This window comes from Capsaspora owczarzaki (assembly GCF_000151315.2).
Source record: "Capsaspora owczarzaki ATCC 30864 unplaced genomic scaffold supercont2.3, whole genome shotgun sequence".
Lineage (NCBI taxonomy): Eukaryota > Filasterea > Ministeriida > Capsasporidae > Capsaspora > Capsaspora owczarzaki.
The window spans coordinates 1,037,933-1,060,332 of NW_011887294.1; the positions used below are offsets into that span (position 1 = coordinate 1,037,933).

Genomic DNA, 22,400 nt, shown 5'->3' on the forward strand with positions numbered 1-22,400 from the left:
TGATTTCATTTCTGAGTTTGTTCGTTTTCCGTTCTGCCTCGAGGTCGTCTCGAACCCGCACTCTCACTCGTTGACGCACCCTTACACACACACACACACATACATACGCAGCAAAGCATGTTTGCCTTGTCACAGACGGTGGCGCAGAACGGCTTGATACCGTTTGGCAGCACGGCTGTGCCATACATTGCATGTGCTGAGATTACATTGCAGCAATCAGGAGCAGTATCACCGTCACCATTGGGGCCATACAGTCACCCGTCCAAGCGATCGCAGTCGCATACATCGGTGAGCACTGCAGCGCGGCCAGAGCAGCACCCCGACGACGACGACGACGACGACGACGACGACGACAACGACAACGACGGCAGCGGCAAGGACGCTTTGACAGGTCGCAGCATTGCCGCTACGTCGGACACGGCGCGCGATGCACACGCCGCACAGGCAAGACAAGGCTCGCCACGAAGCGAAACTACAGCCCCCGCCAGGCTGGACGACGAGGACGAGGAGGAAGCCGTCGCAGCATCATCGCGTCCAGCTCGACTGGCTGCTGCAGTCCCGACCGTGTCGCTGGTGGCTGCAGGCTCGCTCGCGCCACCTCGACTCGTGCCAATCAGACTCGACCTTGAAATCGAAGGAATCAAGCTGCAAGACGTGTTCACTTGGGATCTCGGTGGTACGTGCTCTACATCACTAACTGAAGCGATTTCCCGCCAATTCTTTGATTCTTGGTCCTCACACTCACTCTGCTGTTGCTTGGAATCATCTCCAATGACTCTCACGGAATCCATTTTCTTTTTACCTCCCCTGTGGTCGCGCATTGTCGCAGAAACGCAAACAACACCGCGACGCTTTGCTGAACTGCTCTGCGCCGAGCTTCGCTTGCCAACTCCCACCTTCGTCCCTGCCATTGAATCTGCGGTTCAGCAACAGCTCTTGGAATTTGCTGCTCTACCAATGCCTGATGTCGGCGGAGACCATCGCATCATGATTAAGGTATGTGGCATGAAGCATAACGTTTTTTTTTTTTTTTTGGTTTGCTTTGCCAACAATGCTAACTTTTGGCTTGCCATTCGATTTACGCCCCTGTTGTGTCGTCGAGCAGCTGAGCATACACATTGGCAGCATTTCGCTACGAGACCAGTTCGAGTGGCAAACTAGCCCCTGGCTGAACGATCCAGAGGCGTTCGCCGTCAATTACTGCGCCGAGCTGGCTCTCGGTGGCGAGTTTATTTCGGCTGTTGCCCACAGCATTCGTGAACAATTAGTCGGTCACGCTCGGTTGCTGATGCACGGTGGCCAAAAAGGAGATGCTGGTAGGTGATGTTGGATTTTTGGAAGCCACTCCCGTCCATTGTTTTTGTCTCAACGATTTTTTTGTGTGTCTTTTTGTTGCCGCAGCGATCGCCCAGGGTCTAGTGCCTCCAATCAACGTTGTCTTCCGGCCAACAACACTGCTTAACGACTGGTCACCGCAAATAGAAATGCTATCGGAAACAGAAATGATGCGATTACGGCAGAATACCGAGCGCGAAACGCGGTACGGAGCTCGAGCGTGCTAATATTGAAGCAGCTCGTTTGTTGTGTGTTTGTTGCCAGTGTGTGGATGGCAAGCGACACGCACCTTGCAGCATATAGCATCCCCCACAATTGAAAACTTATGCTTCGACTTTGTGCTTTTTGACTTTGCTGCTCACACCACCCACAGACGGATACGACGTTTGCAGAAAAAGCCCACTTCGGGTCACGAAGCTCAGCAGCCTACATTTTCCAGCACTCTGCCTCGCACACAGGCTGACATTGACGCTTTTCGGGAGCCGGTCGACGAGGACACTGTCTTTACACGCAGTGGGCGCCTGACTGGCCCTTCTCGGAATCGGGCCGGATACACTGGGTTCCGAAGCAAGCGCGGTTGAGCAAAAGTGCTTGTTAACACTGTCATGCTCCACCATAGCGTGCCCACGACGAGCGTTACCGTTGTTGTTGGCAGGAACTGAAAATTCCATGCCGAACAACTCAAGGTCTCACAGTTACAAATTCTACTTGTTGTGTTTCGCCTATCATTAGAGCACATTGAGCAATACACCATTCCTCATGAACACTCTTGCAATGTCTGTGACAACAGCGAGTTTTGCATTGTTTGTTGATAAAGTCTGAAAAACGTCATAAAACTTGGTTTGAATACTTAATAATTTCTCGTGACAAGACTAAAATGGGACCCTCAACACCACAAGAAGCAATAGCAATACTAAAGATATGAAACAACAAGCAAACAACAAACTACCGAAAAAGAAAACAAAACGCTAAGTGGTAGCGCCAAACAAACAGATTACTCGCCCACATCATCATCGCCATCGCCAAGCGAGCGAAGAATCAAGAACGAGGCAGCAAGGGTGCCAGTGCCAATCAAGTCGCCGACAGAGGTGAGGTATGGCAAAACAACATTGTCCGGATCCATGCCCCATCGTATAACGGCGTGGACCAGCCAGTGGGAGAAGGAAATCATGATGCCAAGCTACGTGTAGTTTGAAAAAATCGATGCAGAGGGAGGCGCAAAAGGACACGAAGGTGAGAGAAGGCAAGCTAGAAAAAAAACAAACAAAAAAACGACAACAACAAATGACATACCTGCACCAGTGAGCAGACAATGTAGCCAGTAATGAAAAACAGCGTGATTGACGTGTGGCCGGCACCAAACATGCGAATCACCCACAAAAAGGCCAGTTGCAGAGGAATCACGAGCGTCATCAGGACAATGACAATCTTCCGTTCTGTCGCTGCGTGCGCGGTTCGGCCCAAGTTCAAATTGGTAGATAGACGGCTTGCATGGATGGCAACAATGTTACCACCGATGCCACACAGCATTGGCACGAGAGCGGCTAGGCCAGGGAAATCATCGATCTGTCGCTCAAGAATAACACCGCCACCACTATCACAAGGATGGTCCACAAGGTCACATCCAAGCCAGATACGGTGTGTGCGTGTATCAGGATAGGGAACGGGGGGAGGTTTCGAGAAACGATGAGACGAATCAATGATCACATTAAAGTCAGCCACACCCGCCATATGACTCGCAAAATGCTCAAAATCTGAAGTCCCCGTGCTCACCTGCTAATCAGCATGGCAACAAGAATCGGAGACCAGCCTGTCCGAAGAACTGTGGCAATGGACTGATCACGCTTTGCCATGGCGATAAAGAGGGGCAGACTCAGCACCAAGGAAGCGATGAGCAAGGACGCGACCACAAGGGAGGTTGTCTCATCTAGAATTCCAGACCGCCAAAAGTCACTCCAAGTGAGTTGTGCACGAACAACAACCCACAAAAACGCAGCCAGGATCAAATCACACACCTAGAACCGTCACCATGAACTGCCCAACAAGAGCGAGAATGGCAAGAGTCACAAGATCGCCAAGAGAGGCAGCAATGGGCGTTGCAACATTGGTCGGATTGATGCTGCACTGGCGGCTCATCACAATGATGCCAGTCATGATGACGCCCAGAACCAAGCTGGACAGGAAGCCGGTGACCATGCTGCAGACAAACAGCAACACAGTGTGGAAGGCGCTCAAGTCGCCATTCAGCAAAACGCCAAACACCACGGCATAACCGGCCGCAACAGCGCCGACGACAATGGCCTGTGTCAAAACGAGAGCGAGATTGCTAAGTGCAAATCTCCAGCGGGTGGATGGGTCGTCAAGTTTGCCTCCTTCAGCCTAGATGTCAGCCAAAAAGCCATGCACACGAGATGGACGGCAACCATATGAGTGTCGCAAAAACGAGGTCCAATTGCGAGCGCCAGCATCAACAAAACGAACCGAAGACAAAAAATTAGAAAAGTTGCTCCTAAAAAAACTTACCGCTGTCGAAAGGCGGCAAGCAAGCGTCATCTCGAGATTGCCCTTGAGCCCAAGCAGCGCAGGTACAAGGATGAACATTTCAGAGAATCGCTGAAACACATCCCAGTGCTGCACACGATCGAGGAGAATTCCGGCCGAGACAAGACCAAACCCGGCAATCACAAGCGCGGGGACAATCTGGAAGATGAAGACCCACAGACCGCCATCGTGCTCTTGCAAAGGATCGTCGCTCGTGCCATCCGAGAGCCCGTGCGGGAGGTGAATGACATGGCGGCGGGGCGACAGCGGCGGCTGGACCGGATTGTCCGGGTTGTCGCCACCACCACGAATGGTCGAGTGCAGCGCGTCCTTTGGCTGCAGCAACCCTTCATGCTGCTCTTGGTACTCTTGAAAGTGGCTCTCGAAGGACGCGTCTCGTCCAACAAGCTGCTCGCGTTTGTGGTTGGTGGCCAGCGAATTCGAGGAGCCCATCATCTCGAGGTGGATGCTGTCAACGGCGCCGCCGTTCGTCCGTGGTGCGCCACCCGTTCTGCCGTCCGTGTACGGACTTGCACTGACGAATGCTCTTGCGTCTGCCGCGTGCCCACTGCTGTACGAATGGATTCCAGTCCCAGCGCCCCAGTCTGCCGCCGAACCACCAGCGTTTCCAGCTCCAAAGCCGCCGCTGCTGCTGCTGCTGCTGCCGTGGTCATGCCGGCGGTCGCTGGTCTCGTCTGCAGTGCCAAGTCGCTGGTACCCATGTGTCGCCACAGTCAACCGCGCGAACGGATTGAGGCGCTTTTGCCACGGCCGCACCGACCCTGCCACCGCTGTATTATGGTCGTCGTCGTTGTCGTCGTTGTCGTCGTTGTCAACCTGTTCGAGCATCGTCGAGTCTGACAATCCGCGCGCGTCCTTCGCTGAATGTGCCTGCTGCCTGTGTGCTGATAGTGTGGTTGTTGCTATTGGTGTTGCTGGCTGCTGCTTCGGCCGTGTTGATGTTGTTGTTGCTGGCAGATCGGTTACGTCCTCAACTCCCAGCCCCAGATCGTAGTCGTCGTCCGCTGCAGACGGGTTGTTGTCCGCTCGCGATGCTGCTCTGCTGCTGCTGCCGCTGCTACTGGCACTGAGCTCGGCATCTATCATGCGCAACAAGTGGTCGCTGCTGCTGGGTGACGTTGACCCCGACGAGTGTGTGGTTGTGCGAGGAGGAGGAGGAGGATTGTTGCTCGCACTGCTCGGACTGCTACTGCTCGGGCTGCCGTTGTCGCTGCTCACACTGGCCCAATGGCTACTACTGTGGTGCGGCTCTCGGCTGCTGCTGGGACTGGCGTGCCGCGCACTGCCATCCACCGCGAGCATCCCCCCCCCAAAAAGAAAAAGATTGAAAAAAAGCCAGAAATAAATAAAAAAAAAACTGAAAAAATCTAAGAAATGAAAAAAAAAAAAAAACAAAAAAAAATCACAAAGCAAAGAAATCAAGAGAAGGAAGATCGAAGCAGCAACAACAACACCAACAATGAACGGCTCGTTGAACGGATTGCGTCTGCAATACAACACTAAAACACCAATTCGAACAGAAAGACGAGCAACAAAGACAAACATCAAAGATTCGAAAAAGAGAGGCTGAATGCGCCCCAATCCGTCGTCAAGTAGACGACGCACCCCAATCCGTCGAACAGACAACAACAACAACAACAACAACAACAACAACAACAACAACAACAACAACAACAACAACAACAACAACAACGCAACAACGGTTTTCGCAACGCTAGCGACATTCCCTGATTGCTTGGCCAGGCGAACAATGAGCGCCCTCACCTTGCTCACTGTGCCATGTTTCAGAGCATGCTCGCGAGCAGGCCGGCAAGGCTGTAAGGAAAGTAGTCGCCCTCGACCTCGATAAGCACGCCTTCGTCAAGGAGGTGGCGGAGCGTTCGAGGCAGCGGCGCTTGCAGATCCGACGCGACTTTGAGATGGTCTTGAAGCTTTTTCCAGAGTGCATCGATCTCTATCTCGTCGACCGGCAGAAAGCGGGAAGGCCAGTCTACGCTCTGAATCTGGCTCGGAATTGCCTTGAGAACCTTCATGTCGACAAGCTCTTCTAACAGCTCCTTGTTCTTGTCAATGAGCTTGTCCAAGATCGCCGTGAGGAGTGGACGAGCGCACTTGTGGTACTGATGAGGGCCATCCTCCAACTGCTCCAGGTCGACCTCCGGCATCGGATGTTTCGCATCGGAGAGATGAACGTGAAGAGAACGAATGTTGGTTCCCGCCAAGTAGAGGAGGTGGCGCTGGTTGACAAGAGTGCTGGGGCAAAGTTTCGTTTGACTTAAAATGGAAGCCACAAGCGACTCGTCGAGAGGCGATGGCGAAGGAATGCGAACGAGAGAAAATTTGGTGCTGTTGAGGTTCGGCCATCCATCACGGAAGCCATCTTTGCGACGACCACAGATGAGATCCGGCAGAGAAGAAGACGAGCCGCACAGGACCACCGCGACACGTCCACTGGTGCTGTTGCCCAATGCTTGCAATCCAGCGAGCGTTGAACGAAAAGGGGCGTCACTGGCATGACGATAGCCCTCATCCAGCTCATCGATGATGAGGAGCACCCTGAGGTTCAAATCCCACAACTGGTCGAGCAGGACGTTGTGTGCACACCTGTTGTCGCACTGCCGCAGTACCTCATCAGGGGCGCCCAGCAAAGAATGCGCCATGGCGATGATTCAGCGCATGATTTGGATTCGCGGCACCAGTGTAGTTGATGTAGACTGGAAGAACACTCGGCCATTGATGAAACCCATGCACGTCTCAGACTTGCCGATGCCTCTCGCACCAACAAGCGTGCGAGTCGCGGTGCGGCCATTCGACCTGCGGCCATTCGACCCGAAATGAGCACCATTGCTGAGCTGAACAGCCAACTTGGTAAGGAATTCAAGTATTTCGAAGAGGTGCGGGGCGAAGCCGCGTACCTCGTTCACGGTAACTGCACTCGCCGACGGGATAGTCAGTGGGGTACCTTGTGGCAGCGTGCGAGTTACAAAAATTCCACCTTCCACACGCCGTGCGATCTCTTCACGCTTGTACAAGGGCACAGAAACTGCCAGAGTCGCAGGTGGGGAGATCGTTCGGGTTTCTGGCAGCGCAACCATTCCAGAAGCAGCCGGCGCTGAGCTCACAGGACCGAGAAACCTGGGACTTGTTGTGGAGGGAGCTGAAGAATCGACCGTCAGCGCGGTGATTGCAGTACTCACAGGCGCCTGAATCGGACTAAGAATGGACGAAATTAAAGGTGCCGCGATGGTCGCGGGCACAGCCGAGACAGCCGTGGCAACGACGGTTGCGGCGAAACCGCCGCCACCGAAGTTCCCAGTCGTGTACCAGAGGTCTAAGGTCGTGGCTCAATAACTCTTTTATTTATTCACTATTTTAAAGCAGGGTGGCCGACTTCAAACAACATGTTCCTACTTTGGGATGTCATCATAGTCATCATCATAATCATCATCATAGTCATCATCATAATCATCATCATACCCCTCGACAGCAAGGTCGGAGCGCAGTTGTTGAAGCTCCTGCTCTTTGGCGGCAAGCTCCTGCTCTTTGGCGGCAATCATCTGATCTTTGGCAGCGAGCATCTGTTCTTTGGCAGCGAGCATCTGGTCTTTGGTAGCGAGCATCTGGTCTTTGGCAGCCAACTCCAGGTTTTTGGCAGCCAGCTCGGAGCGGAATCGCAGAGTTTCAGTCGGAAGAGTGACTGAAGTTTGAGACTCGGTGTATTTCCGAGCACGAACAGCAGTCCGCTGGCTGTTCAGTGAAGTTTGAAACTCGGTGTACTCCTGAGCACGAGAAACAGTCCGCTGGCTGTCCAGCTCCCTACTCGCAAACCGATTTTCGCCACAACAAGTGAATGGTTTGCTTTTCAACTGACTTCATACGACAATTCAATAAACATGCAAAGTCCTACTTCAGCTTGCAAGTGGTATTGCCCGATCGCCGGAGCGCAGAGACTCCAACCTCGGTCAAGTAATTCTGAGGCAAGCTGGTGTTGTCGGTTACATGGTCAGACTGTGGCATGAGTCCAACGACCGTCAGAGAAGCATGAAGAAGCAATCGACACTTACTAGATTTCGGTCAGCGTTCTGTTCACTTTGAGTGCCTCAGCAATCGCGCTCGCTCCACCATCGCCAATCTGATTGTAGTTCAGACTGTCCGTCCCCTCCGTACGTGAGCACTCGATATGCCATGGGCTGGATCCCTCAACTATGTTCTCGTGAAAGTGAGATGACTCACCGGAGCTTAGACAGCCTCTTGTTTGCTTTGAGTGCCTCTGCAATCGCCCTCGCTCCATCATCCTTGGTCAGACTGTGGCATGAGTCCAACGACCGTCAGAGAAGCATGAAGAAGCAATCGACACTTACTAGATCAAGGGAGACGACGTACGAGAGCTCAGTCAGCGTTGTGTTCACTTTGAGTGCTTCAGCAATTGCCTGCGCTCCGGCGTCGCCAATCTGATTGTCGTACAGACTGTCCGGTGACTTGCATCATTCAGAAAGACCGTTGCTGGAGCATTCACAGTGCATCGGTTGAAAGTGAGACGACTTACTTGAGGTAAGTCAAGCTCATGTTCACTTTGAGTGTCTCGGCAATCGCGCGCGCTCCAGCATCGCCAATCTGATTTTGGCCCAGACTGTCCATCGCCTCCATCAGTGAGCATTTTGACTACCCTCTGTTGAAATCACCCACTCGAATGCATCAGTGATTGCAAAATGACTTACTGGAGCCAGTTCAGCGTCGTGTTGACTTTGAGTGTCTCAGCAATTGCGCGCGCTCCAGCGTCGCCGAGCTGATTCTCTCGCAGACTGTGCGTCCCCTCCATCAATGAGCCACTTTGAATACCCTGCTTGTGACGACCCATTCACACGCATCAGTGATTGCGAAATGACTTACTTGAGATCGTTCAGCGTCCTGTTCACTTTGAGCGCCTCGGCAATCGCCCACGCTTCATCCTCGCCAATCTGACTGCAATCCATGCTGTCATCCATATCGTCAATATGCGCGTTTGCCACACTGTCCAATAACCTCGGCTTTTTCTCTTACTCGAGCGCTTTGCACGCATTCTCGACTTTGTCAAACAACTCGCGTTGTCTCTCGCTCATATTCTGGCACGACAGCATTGCAAGAGCGTTCAATCAAGGTATATCTAACGATAAAAACAAAGACTGCGCCCTTTTCCACTCAAAGCTGACGTTTCGATTCTTCTTGGACCAAAACGCAACGTCGAACATTCGACTCTCGACAAAGTACAGTACAGTATTCAATCAGGCAATCACCATGCACATAGAAGCGAATCCGACAAGCGCCTACCGTATCAAGTTGGCTGTGCGATCTTTTGTGACCTGCCTGAGCGTTCAAATGCTGCAGATCAACGATTTGCGCTGGGTTGGCGATCACAACAACGCAAAATGTTCCCCGTGCTTCTAGTCAGTATATTCTGACTTTTTTCTCCTCAAAGTCGAAACTCGATGGTTGGTTTTCTGCCGTTTTTGTTGTTTTGCGGTGTATTCGCCTTTTGTTTGTTGTCTTGCTGTGTTTTGCGAGCCTTTTCTTTTTGTTGGTGATCTTGTTTGGTTTTCGATGATGTTCACTTTGATCTTCTTATTTTTTGTTTGATTGTCTTGTTGTTTGTCTGATTATTCTTGAAGCAAACAACCCTTCCAATCTGCACTGAGAACAGCTCCATTCCGGAGCAATTGCAACAACCACCGATCGACCTTTTCGAATTTCACGACTTTTCGCTCGCTTGAAATCAAAAACCCAATGATACGGTAAAATCAAAGTACAAATGAATTTACAAGCATAACAAATCAATTACAAACACGGTGCAACGGCAAGAGATCGTCGAGCCCGGGGGAGCAAGACGAACCATCTGCTGTGCGGCGCTTAGGCCGGACTGCTCGGAGTGGTGGCCGCAGCATCGCTACTACGCGCCAGACTGCCACTCGCAGTGTTGCTGCTACTACTACTACTACTACTACTCGAAACAGCCGCGGGGGACGCCTCCACTGGCTTTGGCTTCCACGGCCCGGCGGGAATGAATTTGGGATCAATGTTCACATGCGATCCGTCACAGTACGGCGGCGTCGCTGTCTGCTTGCATCCGCAAAGCCACAGCGTCTCAGCCTGCGCAGGGACAAACTTGAGGCTTTTGCGGCGGTGCTCTTCGGGCAGCTGCTCGTTGAACTTTTTGTGGATGCCGTCGCACAGCGGCTGCTTGTTGGAGTGGCCGCAGGTGCACCACGAGTAAGTCTTGCCAGCGACCACGTCAATCGGAAAGGGCTCGGCTTGGGCCACAACGGTGCCTGGTGCCGGGCGAATCGCATACGCCGCTCGGGACGCCAGCGAGCTGATGGCGCGGCACGCGACAGAACGGAGCATTTCGAAACACACAGAGAAACTCAAAAAGACTGAGAATGCGCAAAAAAAAAAAAAAAAAAAAATAGTGTAATCGAATGGACGAAAAAGCAAACGACATCAGAGACGGGAACGATGGAACACCAAACAACACATACACACAAGAACAACGATAGATAGGCGATTGGGAGCGGTCGAGAAACAGGAGTGTTTGTTACACCTTCGTGTAACCCGAGTTGCCGCACGAGAAGACAAACTTGAAACCATCCTACACGCGGGTGATCAAACAACAAAACATAGAGCCAGTCAGTGACTCGATGGGATGGCGAAAAGGCAAGCCCTGCGCGCCTTCCTTACCTTGATCAAGCCGGGAACTTCTCGCCAGAAGGCAATGTTGGGAATAGCATCGGTGCCAGTCGCACCACCTCGTCGCTTGATCAGCACACCGACAACCAGGTAGACAAACACCGACGGGAAGAAGCTGCGCAAATTTCCAATGAATGTGAGCGCTTGTGTTTGTTGGACGGACACCAAGAACGAAAGGAAATCATTACATTGCGAGAAGAATCGAACCACCGCTGATACCGCCGCCTTCACTCGCAACGGGGCAAACACCAGGGCACGCGCATTGATGAGAAAGCGTGACAACCTATTTGCAGAGGCAAGGTCGAGCAAGGTTAGCACTCTGATTGGAAACAGCCAGAGAGAATCGAGCAAGCCATACCCATGTCAAGCTACTCTTGGTCAAGGTCATTGAGGGCGCTCCGGTAATGCTCTTGTCGCAGTTCAGATGGAGTCGGGAGGATGTGGCGGTATCACCAGAAAAATCGACCTGAAAAAATCGTAGCACATCTGTGAGTCAAGCAGCTTCTTGGAGCACTCGCTGGGTTTCGGGGCGTGGCAGGGGGGGGGGGGGCAAATACCACCAAAACAGGGACGTACATTGAGGCCTGCAACATTCGTCAGAGTCGTTGCGATGGCTGCGCCAGTCGACAAGCACATCTGAATTCCAGAGGACGAAAGGTGAGCGCATGTCCATCTAAACCACCACCATCACACAACCGAACGACAGGAGATACACACAATAGCATCCTTTTTGCAGGCTGGGATGGGACTGCTGCCAAGGTTGGGGCAAAAGTTGTAATAGACGTAATAGGTGATGGAACCGTCTTGGAACGGCCCAACCCTGAGCGGAGTGGATTGACGGAGGCCCGCAATGTCAATGATTTCGTTTGTGGACGTAGTGTACTTGCACTGCTGCAGGTCGAACGAGTCGGCGGCAGCGAGTGTGACGATCGCGGCCAGCACCACGAGCAACGTTGGTGCCAATCGAGCCATCATCATCATCGTTTGTCACGGTCTGGTTTTCAAGCAAGTCAATCAGTCAGAGCCAGAAACCAAGCAAATGCAAGACGAGCAGAGAGCCGACCGCTCCAAACAAGACAAGGTCTCAATAGGGAAACAGCGAGGAGCGAGAGTGACATGAGGAGAAATGGAAAATGGAAACCAAGTGAAACCGAATTTAAAAAGAAATAATAACAAAAGAAACGTGTGGCTGGCGAAAGGGGGTGGGGATCAGGAGATGGACGTGGAGGAAGAATGATGAAGAAGACAAACAAAGATGAAAGAGACATGGCAAACGATCGAACGAGCGAGGTGCTGCAGAGGAATGAATGAAGGGCTGGGAAAAAAAAAAAAGAAGAAAAAAAAAAGAGCGAAATTAAAGAAAGTCACAGTCACGAGTAGCCACGCACGTTGTGTGGTGCAGACAGACAGGGTCTCCAGACAGACTTGGCGGGCTGTTGCTAGTGATGGGATGGGTGCAACGAATGAAGCGGCAGCGGTTGTGGACGAGAATCACCAACGGAGAAAAAGCAACCAAAAAGCACGAGCGAGAGCCAAGAAAAAAAAAAAAAAAAAAAAGCCCCAGCCAACCAATGCGAACCAACCTGGAAAAGGAGAAAGACTGAGAAGCGCAAAGACTGGATGGAAATGGCAGGTAGAGCCAAGATCTACGAAAACGATTGCACAGAAAACTACAGAGAAAGGCTCCAGGGACTAGGGTGATGACTGCGATTCAGCCATCGCACAAACCGCTCGCGCTGTGGCTTTCCATTCCCTTTCAGCATCGTCCGTTGCCTCCAAAAACGTTCAGTGACGACGTACGACGATCGTCAATTACAAATCAAAGCCGTTATGGCATGGAGGGGACTGCGATCGCGGTGGATTACCGATTTCCACCAGCAAAAAGCAAACCCACAATCGAGCAGGAGGCAAAATGAGAATCCCGTTTCTTTGTGAATGTCGCCTCACTCGCTCACACCCTCCCCTCTTTGCCTCATCGTCCTCCTCCCGTGCTCGCGTGCACTCGCTCGCCCGTGCACCACACGAAATCATTGACTCGGCATCTCACGCCTGGAGTTTCGACAGAACTTATTCGCGCTACGTCTTTTTCTTAGCGCGACAGTGTCGAAACTCGCTTAAGGGCGCTAGTTCAATTTTTAAAACTTCTCGTGTGCTGTATGCGCGCGAGCTGTCTCTTTCCTCTCAACCGCCTCTTCGACTCGACAACACGAATGAAAACCTTACTTGATCCTCCTTTTTGACGATCGTGCATATCCCCATCAGATGTCCACTTTTGCCCAAACCTAAAAAATCGACTTCTCAACGTTCAAACTTTCCACGCTTGAGCAAACTACTGTACTCCATTGATTGTACAACTCCCACACACACAAAAAGCCAACCTCTCTCTTTCTCTCACACTCACTTTACGGCGTGTCTCGGAACTGACGGAACGCGGGATCGCAGTCCAACAACTCCCAAAGCGGCTCGATCAAGGCGATCGCCACGTCCACGGACTGCGTCGTGGTGGTGCTTGCAGAGACAGAGAGCTGGTCTTCTGTCGCGAGAAAGTACGCGAGCCCGTCAATCAGTGAAATGGGCGAGAACGGCGTGGAAACGAGCGTGGGCGGAATGGGCGCAGAGTCCGCCCCGACATCGAAATCAAGCTGCGGATACATGTCAAACTTGTTCCACTGAGACACCATAAAGCCGCCGTTGAGCGGCCTGAAATGCTGGGCAATCCGCCGCTTGTCCGACTGGACACTCATCCAGCGCAGTGTGTCAACTGCTTCTTGCTTGGTCATCTGCCGCATCGCATCGTGGATTGTCGCGGCGACCGCAGAGAGCGGCGCAGTCGCGAAGGAATCGGCCGGGTAGGTGAACACGGCGCAGGACACGGCGTTCGGAAAGTAGCGCGCAGGCAGACCGAGGCGGCCTCGCAAGTTGAACGGCGACAAAAAGTCCGTGGAGAGCTGCGAGGGATCGGCGCCTCTGCTCTTTGCGTACTGGACACGAGCGACATGTGTGCGCTGGTAGAGGTGAGCGGCAAGCACGTCGAAGGTGGAAAGCCACTGTTGGCCAAATTCCGCAGCCGTCAAAGTGGCGTGGGCCTTCAAGCGCTCAAGCTCGCGGCCAGAGAAGCGGAGGATGCGACCCACCACAGGAGGCGGCGGCACTGCAGGGGTAGAAGTTTCGGCTTCAGTGCCACCACTGGTGGCAGCGGTTGCGGCGGTTGCGGCGGGTGCAAGCAGGTGGTAGGCGGTTGGAAGTCGAGCGCCGCTTGCCGCTCGTCGTCCGAAAGCCCTGCCATTGACAAGTAAGATCGGATGGTGGGCTGATGCTTGAGATGGGGAATCTCCAAAGGCAGTACACGTCGCTGCCGGTACAGTTCTGCCAGGTCTCGGAGCAGCTGGAAGCAGCCATCCGCATCCGTCACGCAATGGCGCACTCGCACGCCCAACGCCACGCTGCCGCACGCAAAGCGAGTGTGCTGCAGTGTAAAGATGTGATCGCCACAGCCATCGTCGTCCCACGGGTTGAACGCACCCAAGAGCGCGTTTCCGCCGTCGGGGAGCTCGGTCACCACCAGTGGTTGCGTAACGCCCCCGCACGTGTCAGGAAGCCGCGCATCGCAGGTCGCCACGCGGAACTCCATGCCAGCGCCGAGCTGCACCACTTCAACCGTGTTGTCTGCCTTGTTCATCTGGAGGCGGCCGGTCAGGTGCGGATAGTAGTCGAGCAGTCTGCTCAGCGCGAATTGGAGCCTGTCCACCTCGAGCAGACCGGGCGCTGCGGCCGGGGAGGTCGGACGGTACACCAGCACGACAGCCACAGGAATAAAAGGCAGCGCCAACTGATCGAGCGGGCCCAGCTTGAAGACGGGCGACTCCCCCAGCGCAGGGAGCGAGACTGCTGGATTGGAGCACGTTACTACGGCCTTTGACACAATGTGGACGGGCGACAGGGCATTGGCCGTCGCGCCGGGGTGTTGCTGCGCAGGGTTGGTCATCTGTCGTAGTACTACTAATAATAGTGGTGGTAGTGAGGCAGGTGAGGTTGGCGATGGTGGTGCTGCGATTTCAGGTTCAGACGCAAACAAGACAACCCAGCGACTGACAATGCTCACACACACACACACACACACTGGTGACTGCGCGACTTGGCAAATAAAAAGATGAGTGATGCTCGCCCGCTTTTGTTCTTATTTTGGCCGTAGTACAACAAGAAACACAAGTTGGTGTCTGAATTCATTCACGAGCAATTGCAATGGTGATTTCCACTTGAAGCCGGCGAGACGACTTGTACTGTATTCACTGCATGTTGTACTAGCTCAATATACGCAAATTCAACCCATCTCCACTGGTCCACCCGATTCCAAGTCATTTCCAAGTCGATCTCTGAACTTTGCCCATTACCTTGCCCCCTCCCGCTCTCACCCAGCCCTCCATCCACTTTCCCCAAATTCAACAAGCACATTGACTCAAACCTTCCTACACAAAACAAAACAAAACAACGCCGCTGAATCAAACACAGATCCAAATACAATCAACTCTCTCAGTCCTTTAGCTTTCGTCCCTTACTTTTTGACCTTTTTTTGATGAATCCGTCCGGTGGCGGTGCCGGTGGCGCGTCCGCTTCTGGTGGCCATCCTCACCTGTCCACAGCCTCACTGAGTGCCTTTGGTGGCGGCGGTGGCCCCGTGGTCGGCGGCACAATGCATCCCAATCCAACCGGCAGCCTTCAGAACTTTGCCTCGCAGGCGAACACAGCGGGCAGCGCATCGCCAGGAAGCATCTCGTCCGGCAACGCGGGCCACAACGCATCGTCGTCGTCCATCTCGACCATGGCCAGCGCGGCGACGACGGCGCAGATCACGGGCGGCACGGCGTCTGCTGGCGCTTCCATTGCAAGCGGCCTCGGCCAGTATCCAGGGTCGCAGGGGCTCGGCAGCGCGTCGTCGCACGCGTCGTCGTTCTCCACAGCCAGCAGTGGCAACAGTCTGGCTGCCGCGGGGCAGGGAAGCTCACCCGCACCAGCAGCAGGACTGACGCTGGGCGCTTCCGGTCCGATCTCGGCCGCCACAACCAGCACGCTCCTCCACCCGACTGTTCCCATGTCCAGCTTCGACTTGATGCGCCGTCTCGCGATGGCCGATCCCAAGCGCGCGGCGGTGATTGCAGCCACTCCAGTCTCCCCGCTCCGGCCTGGCGCTAATGCCGAGCAGCACTTGTACGCCCAAGCTAACGCCTCGCTGCCAATGACGATGGTGTGCACCGTCAACGGTCCCATCAACTCGTTTAGCACAAGTCCGGACGGAACCATGGTCGCCGTGGCTGGTCGCGACGGTAAGGCGATGTGCCCAAATTTTTGCTTTCAAACTTTTGTCCTTGTTGCTGTTTGGTGTCGAGGTTTCCATTTATTCTCCCATCCTCTGGGAGGGTCATCATACTTGCTCACCCCGTTACGTTATTGATACCATCTTGTTTTTGGAACAGTGCTGAAAGTCCTCAGCATGTCGAGCGACCGGTGTGAAGAAGTGTACAACATGCGCTCCGGCACGCGCGTCACACTCAATTACAGCAGCATTGACGTGTGCTGGCATCCTCTCGAAAGCTACAAGAACATAATGGCAACGGCCGCTACCAATGGAGCCGTTGTGCTTTGGGACATTACGCACGCAGTCAGCCGATCGAGCCGCGTCCTCACCGAGCACACACGCACTGTCAACCGCGTCACGTTCCACCCTTCCGACCCACATCTCCTCTTGAGCGGCTCGCAAGACGGCTCTGTGAAAGTCTGGGACACGCGAAATACCACAAAATCCGCCATCACGTTCGACGGGCGCTCGGAAAGCATCCGCGACATTCAGTTCAATCCATTCGACCACAACCTGTTTGCGACTGCGTCAGAAACGGGTCTTGTGCAGCTATGGGACATGCGAAAGCACGAATCTTGCGAGCGGCGCATTTCCAGCCACCACGGCCCGGCCTTTACAGGTGCGATTGCTGTTGTTGCCTTCTTTTTTTTTTTTTGGTTTGTTGTTGCGCTACTTTTCCTTTTTTTCGAGAAATGTTGATTCTTTTCCTTCTTTGTTTGTTGCCTCATTTGCCCCATATCTTGGCTCACTCCCACTCTCTTGATCCAACCGTCTAGTCGACTGGCATCCGGAAGATCGTTACGTCCTTGCTACTGGTGGCCGCGACAAGACCATCAAAGTTTGGGAGTTGTCGGGCAAGCCGCACACTTTTGCCAACATCCAGACCATTGCTGCCGTTACACGCGTCGCCTGGCGTCCTGGTTTCCGATGGCAACTTGCTAGCGCGGCCCTGTTGACGGAAAATAGCATCCACTTGTGGGATTTGCACCGTCCGTCTTTGCCTGTCGCATCCTTCCAAGAGCACCGCGATGCCGTCACCAGGATTGCGTGGCGCAACTCGTCCTCCTTTTTGTCGTCAGCCAAAGACTCGACCCTCATCGTGCACAGTTTCCGCGACGCCGTCTATCCGGCAGACTCTGTCAACCCGGTGAGCTTGTCGTGGAGTCCGCGGGGCGATCTTGGGTTTGTTTCCGTCCGTGAGCGCGACGTCCTCCAAGCCGGCGCGCCGCTGCCAATCATTGCCTCAATGGGACCTCATCACGTCCTAACCGGCAGTCAGATTGCAGCGCGAGACACGCCCCACCCCAGTGGCGCCAACCCCCCTTTCGTGTCCCAGCTGTTCAACTCTGCCGGTGGCGAGTACAGTCCGTTCATCTGTCGACCAAAGCAGAATCGCCGCGGCCGTGCTGTTGTCCAAGATCCCGCCGTGCGGATTGCTTCCGGTGGTCTTGCCACCCCTTCATCCAATCATGTCGCCACTGCCGATTCGTTGGCCACATCCTTGTCCCGGACAGAGCGCGCAATGACAGCAATGTCAGTCTCGTCCGGTACGACGCCCGGCGCTGCGTCTGCTGAATTCAAGGTAGGCATTTTTGAATGCTAAGTGATTGTGGGTGATGGGCAAGAAACAAACAATTGCAATTATAACAAACCACGTCTTTTGTTGAAACTGCGAACTGCTGCTCACCTTTGTCTGTTCTCTGCCACAGTTCCCTGATTACGTGGCGGCCATTTCGAATGGAGAGACCGCACCCAATAGCGCTCTTGATTCAGCCCGCCGTTCCGGGACTGTTTCGCCGTTTTCGCCTGCCTCAGTCTTGAGCTCTGGCGTGATGTCGCCGCGAGATGGCCTCCGCGCCGCAGTTGGTGCCAAGGCTGCTGACGTGGGGCCGCCGGCATTAAGTGTCAGCTCTTTACTGCTTGGGTTTGATGAGCGCGTCTTCCAGTACTTGGCCAACCATTACAAGTTGCACGGCGAGCCAGTGGGCAAACTGTGCGAGCACAACGCCGGCGTGGCGAATGCGTGCCATCAAGTTCAAGTCGCGCAGTCCTGGCAAATTCTCAAGCTGTTTTTCGCAACGGAGGTCCCTGTTGCACCCGCGATCGCCTCGGAAGACCTGCACGCACATCCAAACGATTCATCCTTCCTACGACCAGCCTCAGCGGTCGACAATGATGATCCTCATCGCAACTTTAACATGATAGACCAAGGTAAGGCTTTTGCCGTCAGCGGGTTTTTTTTGCTGTTGTTATTGGCGACATTCTTCTTGCTGATCCGGTCTTTGGGTTGATTTGTTGTTTTGCAGAACCAGTTGGCTTTTCCCTTCCAATTGTATCCGATCAGCAAATGGTGCACGAACTAATGGCCGACAGTAGCAATAACTGGGTTTTGCAAAATGTTCGTGGCGAGCCTGGTTGTTCTTGCAATGTTGTGTTTTGACTGGAGTGGCCGCCCGATTGTTTCCTCACTCAACCTGTTCTGCAACACCTCTGCATCCGTTCTACGTCGAACAGGAGGTGATTGAGCGCCTTACACCCATTTCTAGTCGACCGTCAAGTCCGACCTCAAAGCATTCGCTTTCCCGGCCAATGTCGCCCACCCTGTAAGCAAATCCGCTGTTGGAATTGGACGCTTTTGTTTCAACGTTTTACGTTTCACCCTGAGTGACTGACTCAATGATCGACACTTTTGCAGTGGGATGAATGGCCAGAGTTCCAGCGCCGCAAAGTCACGCGAAGGGATTACGCCAGATCCTGCGAGCACCAGTGCGCTCGGGACATACTCTGGTGTACCAAACGGCGCTAAGAGCACCACCCTCCTCGGAGGCTGGAACCACCAACCCATGGTGGTTGCACTTCTGCACTACTATGCCGAGCGTGTAAGTCAACCTTCAAGCGAAAAAGCTTTGTGATGCGCTTCGAGGAATGTTTGTTGATTCACCTCCTTTATTTCTTTTGGTTGTTTGAACAACACGCAACAACCTCCACCACCACCACCACCACCACCACCACCACCACCACCACCACCACCACCACCACCACCACCACCACCACAGGGAGACGTTCAAACTGCCGTCACCATGCTCACAGTCCTGAATACCGTGCTAGCGGAAGATGCCGTCCCCAGCAACACTCAGGAGCAGTGGTACATTGCTTACATTGACTTGCTGCATCGCTTCGAGCTATACTCGATTGCAGCTGATGTGATGAGGAGCAGCACCAACACAACTGTGCAAGGCTTGAATCAGGTAAGCACTTTCTGTTTTTTTTTTTTGATCGTTTTCTTTGTTGTTCAGCTACAAACAACTTGATTCTCAACTTGGTGCTCTTACACACGCCCTTTGTCTTTGTGACAGGACACCACGACTGTTCATACTAGCTGCAGCAACTGCAAAAAGCCATTGTTCAAGTCTGGTTGGGTGTGCGACCGATGCCTGAAGCTCACCAACAGCTGCTCAGTGTGGTACGGTATCTGGCTCTTTCTGTGTGCACATGTGCTCCACCGTGCAACAGTGTGGTTGGCCAACTCAACGTTGGGATGGGCATCTTTTTTTCTTTTCTGTGTTTCGCAGCCATCAAACGGTCAAAGGGCTCTACGTCTGGTGCCAAGGTTGCGGCCACGGCGGTCATATTACGCACATGCAGGATTGGTTTTCCAAGCACACACTCTGTCCTGCCGGGTGCTTGCACCACTGCGAGTTTATTTGATTTGTTTGTTCTGAATGCAACTCTCCAGATTGTCAAAAGTGGATTCATGGAACGAAGCAAAGTGCAGAATTATCGAACAACAGGTGGCAGCACACAAAACACACAACACCAAGACAGAATCACAGCGAAAGAATCAAGCGACGATGGGGAACAAAAAGAAAAGTAGGACAAACACAAACAAATCACAAAAAATCAAAATAGAGCCAATACTCGCTCACAAGATCGTGCACTTTTTCTTTCCACCGCTGGTTTTGGTGCTGGAGGCATGGCTAGCTTTGTGCTTTTGAATAACGCGGAGGAGATCGTAAAAGGCCTTTTCAACATTGTGTTTGCTCTTGGCCGACGTCTCGATGTATGCAGCTCGCCACTCGGCTGCCCTGCGCTGAGCTTCATCTGACGAGACTTTGCGCTTGTCTTCCAAATCGCACTATAGGCAAGGAAAAGAAAAGAAAAAGGGGAGTCGGAGTAAGTTGGTAGCAAAATCAACAACAGACACGTTGAGAACACTGAACATGCACAGCACTCAACTTGCCCCGAACAAGCAGCAGCAGCACAATACCCTTTCCCCCCCCCCTTTTTTGGTTGATTTCTTACCTTGTTGCCCACCAAAATGATGGGTGTTTCGTTGCCCTGTGCGGTTTCATTGTTTTCAAGAACTCGCAGGATTTGGTCGCGGAAGTGGGTGGTTTCGTCAAACGATTCGCGCTCAGCCAGCGAGAAGACAATCAAAAAGCCCTCGCCGCTGCGAAAGTAGTTGTCACGGATGGCTGCATAGTCTTCCTGGCCAGCCGTGTCGAGAATATCAATCTGGCATTCTTGGCCGTCGACGCTGACCTTCTTTCGGTACGAGTCAGCCTTGGTCGGTTCGTAATCCTCGACGAACTGTTGAGAAAGCAGCAGCGTGTAACGTGGCAAGTTGGTCAGTGAAGCCGCACACCAACCAGACAACAATCAACCGACAAAGTAGGTGCAAAGGTTTGGCGTCGCATCCGAATTCGCAAACACAAGCAGTGGGAGTGGAACGGAGGCGAGCTGTTTCATGTTGCAAAGCAAGCACTGCAGTGGAGCTATCGCAACTCGGCACCAAACAGCCATCACCCAGACGATGACACATAAAAAAAAACCCGATGCAATGGAAACGAATGTCATAAACAAAAGTGAAAAAGCGAAAGAAGACGAACAAAGTCCAAAAAAAGAGTGTCCAGCCAACCATGCATCACACAAACGCACACACACACACACACACACACACACACACACACACACACACACACACACACACACACACACACACACACACACACAAATGATGTGATTGAGACAGCCAGCGTAGTTCAAAACCAAGTGGTACTTTGAGCCTCTCATCGTTCATCACCATCATCTGAACGGGGAATAAAAATAAAAATAAAAAAAAAAAAAAGAAAAAAAAGGGCCACAACAATCGCATCGCTTGAACGCTGCAGTCATCGCTGGGAGGTCATGACACGTTCGTTGAATGGTAGCAATGGTAAGGCAGACGAGAGGCACAGGTGGGAGGGCGAGATGGGCGGATGGTGCGAGGCAGAGAGCTGTTGCAAAGAAAACAACTGGGAAAAGAGCAAAAAAAAAAAAAAAAAAAAAGGCCAGCCGAACAAAACGACATACAACTGTGCCTGCTCGTCAAAGGAAGAGGACTCGGAGGAGGACGGGCAAAGTGAAGGCACTGGCGTCGAATAAAAGCAGACAAGTGCTCCCAAACACAGGACCCCAGCACCCCAGCACCAGCCAACCCCACACAGGCCAGCGCTGCGATCGAACGCCACAGCGGAAAGGACTCGGCTCAAGGCTATGACACACTCAAACGGACGTCACTGCTGCCAGCGGCGCGATCGGTTCAGGCCAAGCCGCCGGATCTGGCGTCCTGCAGCAAGCCAGCACGCCTCCAAACACCCGCTGTCAAGGCCTGACGAGCCTGCGCGAGGTTTACTTTGGGAAAAGCTCAACACTTTAGGAGGAAGTTTTTTTTTTTTTTTTTTTTTTTTTTTTCCAATTCCTCGTCAGCGAGCGCGACGTCAATCCTCCGCATCGCAGGGCGGCCTCCCAGCCCAGTCGTCGTCGTGAATGCAATCGCATGCACAAGGAACTGCAGAGACGGGATCCCCAAAACCACCCGCTCCACGCGCTCTCGTGACGGCGGTGCTGGAGCGCCTCTGATTTCTTGCTGCGGTCTTCTTTTTTTTTTTTTTTTTTTTTTTTGTTTCCTTCCACTGAGTTTCGCAAACCACACTCAGTTCGCAGAGCAGTCGTCGCTGCAGTGGCTGCCTCACAGAACTCCTGCTGCAGCTATTGCCCAGCCCCCCAGAAAGCACTTGCCCGAAGGTGCCCACTGGTGACAGAGGCCGCCCCCAACGCCAAACACGATTGCTTATTGAATGTTGTGGGCTCTTTTCTTTTTTTTTTTTTCTTCTCTTTCGTTCTTCCTTGCCGTTTGCCTACTTGTCTGATGCGTTTCCGTTGTCTTACCTCGCCATACATGAACTGGAGTGTGAGTGCTGACTTGCCGACACCGCCGGCGCCGACCATAATCACTTTGTGAAGTGGCAACGCCTTGTTCTCCTTGACCATGGTCGAATCTCGATTGAGCCAAAATAACTGAAAAAAGACTGAGCGCGAGCTTAGCTCGACAAGTCAGGGTCAGCCTCTCAGATGCTCACACCGACGTAGATCTATGACTGGGATGTAG

General features: G+C 53.0%; 7 protein-coding genes across 7 annotated transcripts; 2 read left to right on the top strand and 5 right to left on the bottom strand.

Annotated features, from left to right (window-relative positions):
• The first annotated feature begins 8 nt into the window (after positions 1–8).
• CAOG_02312 (SNF5/INI1 protein) lies at positions 9–2,104 on the top strand. Its single transcript, XM_004349012.2, has 5 exons — positions 9–676; positions 830–996; positions 1,106–1,316; positions 1,402–1,540; positions 1,709–2,104. Exons 1-5 carry the CDS (start codon positions 118–120, stop codon positions 1,914–1,916), a joined length of 1,284 nt encoding a protein of 427 aa, XP_004349062.1. The 5' UTR covers positions 9–117; the 3' UTR covers positions 1,917–2,104.
• Positions 2,105–2,256: 152 nt separating this feature from the next.
• On the bottom strand, positions 2,257–5,234 carry CAOG_02313 (solute carrier family 41 member 1). Its single transcript, XM_004349013.2, has 5 exons — positions 3,859–5,234; positions 3,351–3,714; positions 3,109–3,262; positions 2,629–2,929; positions 2,257–2,515 (listed from the first exon to the last, which is right to left on the bottom strand). The coding sequence occupies exons 1-5, from the start codon at positions 4,330–4,332 to the stop codon at positions 2,330–2,332; spliced, it is 1,479 nt and encodes a 492-aa protein (XP_004349063.2). The 5' UTR covers positions 4,333–5,234; the 3' UTR covers positions 2,257–2,329.
• A 4,419-nt stretch (positions 5,235–9,653) lies between these two features.
• Positions 9,654–10,295, bottom strand: CAOG_02314 (zinc finger CDGSH-type domain-containing protein). The gene has a single exon (XM_004349014.2). It carries the CDS (start codon positions 10,273–10,275, stop codon positions 9,781–9,783), a length of 495 nt encoding a protein of 164 aa, XP_004349064.1. The 5' UTR covers positions 10,276–10,295; the 3' UTR covers positions 9,654–9,780.
• A 38-nt stretch (positions 10,296–10,333) lies between these two features.
• CAOG_02315 (hypothetical protein) lies at positions 10,334–12,220 on the bottom strand. The gene is made up of 7 exons (XM_004349015.2): positions 12,201–12,220; positions 11,335–11,611; positions 11,194–11,253; positions 10,976–11,083; positions 10,806–10,900; positions 10,609–10,732; positions 10,334–10,519 (listed from the first exon to the last, which is right to left on the bottom strand). The coding sequence occupies exons 2-7, from the start codon at positions 11,596–11,598 to the stop codon at positions 10,466–10,468; spliced, it is 705 nt and encodes a 234-aa protein (XP_004349065.2). The 5' UTR covers positions 11,599–11,611; positions 12,201–12,220; the 3' UTR covers positions 10,334–10,465.
• Positions 12,221–13,019: 799 nt separating this feature from the next.
• Positions 13,020–14,753, bottom strand: CAOG_02316 (hypothetical protein; the record flags this gene model as incomplete). Its single annotated transcript, XM_004349016.2, has 3 exons — positions 14,722–14,753; positions 13,980–14,616; positions 13,020–13,896 (listed from the first exon to the last, which is right to left on the bottom strand). Exons 2-3 carry the CDS (start codon positions 14,600–14,602, stop codon positions 13,020–13,022), a joined length of 1,500 nt encoding a protein of 499 aa, XP_004349066.1. The 5' UTR covers positions 14,603–14,616; positions 14,722–14,753.
• Positions 14,754–15,159: 406 nt separating this feature from the next.
• On the top strand, positions 15,160–19,733 carry CAOG_02317 (WD repeat domain-containing protein). The gene is made up of 10 exons (XM_004349017.2): positions 15,160–15,938; positions 16,089–16,589; positions 16,747–17,552; positions 17,680–18,181; positions 18,277–18,368; positions 18,485–18,573; positions 18,666–18,849; positions 19,027–19,218; positions 19,327–19,433; positions 19,543–19,733. The coding sequence occupies exons 1-10, from the start codon at positions 15,191–15,193 to the stop codon at positions 19,676–19,678; spliced, it is 3,357 nt and encodes a 1,118-aa protein (XP_004349067.1). The 5' UTR covers positions 15,160–15,190; the 3' UTR covers positions 19,679–19,733.
• Positions 19,659–22,363, bottom strand: CAOG_02318 (transforming protein ral). Its single transcript, XM_004349018.2, has 3 exons — positions 22,181–22,363; positions 20,273–20,560; positions 19,659–20,105 (listed from the first exon to the last, which is right to left on the bottom strand). The coding sequence occupies exons 1-3, from the start codon at positions 22,280–22,282 to the stop codon at positions 19,893–19,895; spliced, it is 603 nt and encodes a 200-aa protein (XP_004349068.1). The 5' UTR covers positions 22,283–22,363; the 3' UTR covers positions 19,659–19,892.
• Between the last annotated feature and the right edge of the window lie 37 nt (positions 22,364–22,400).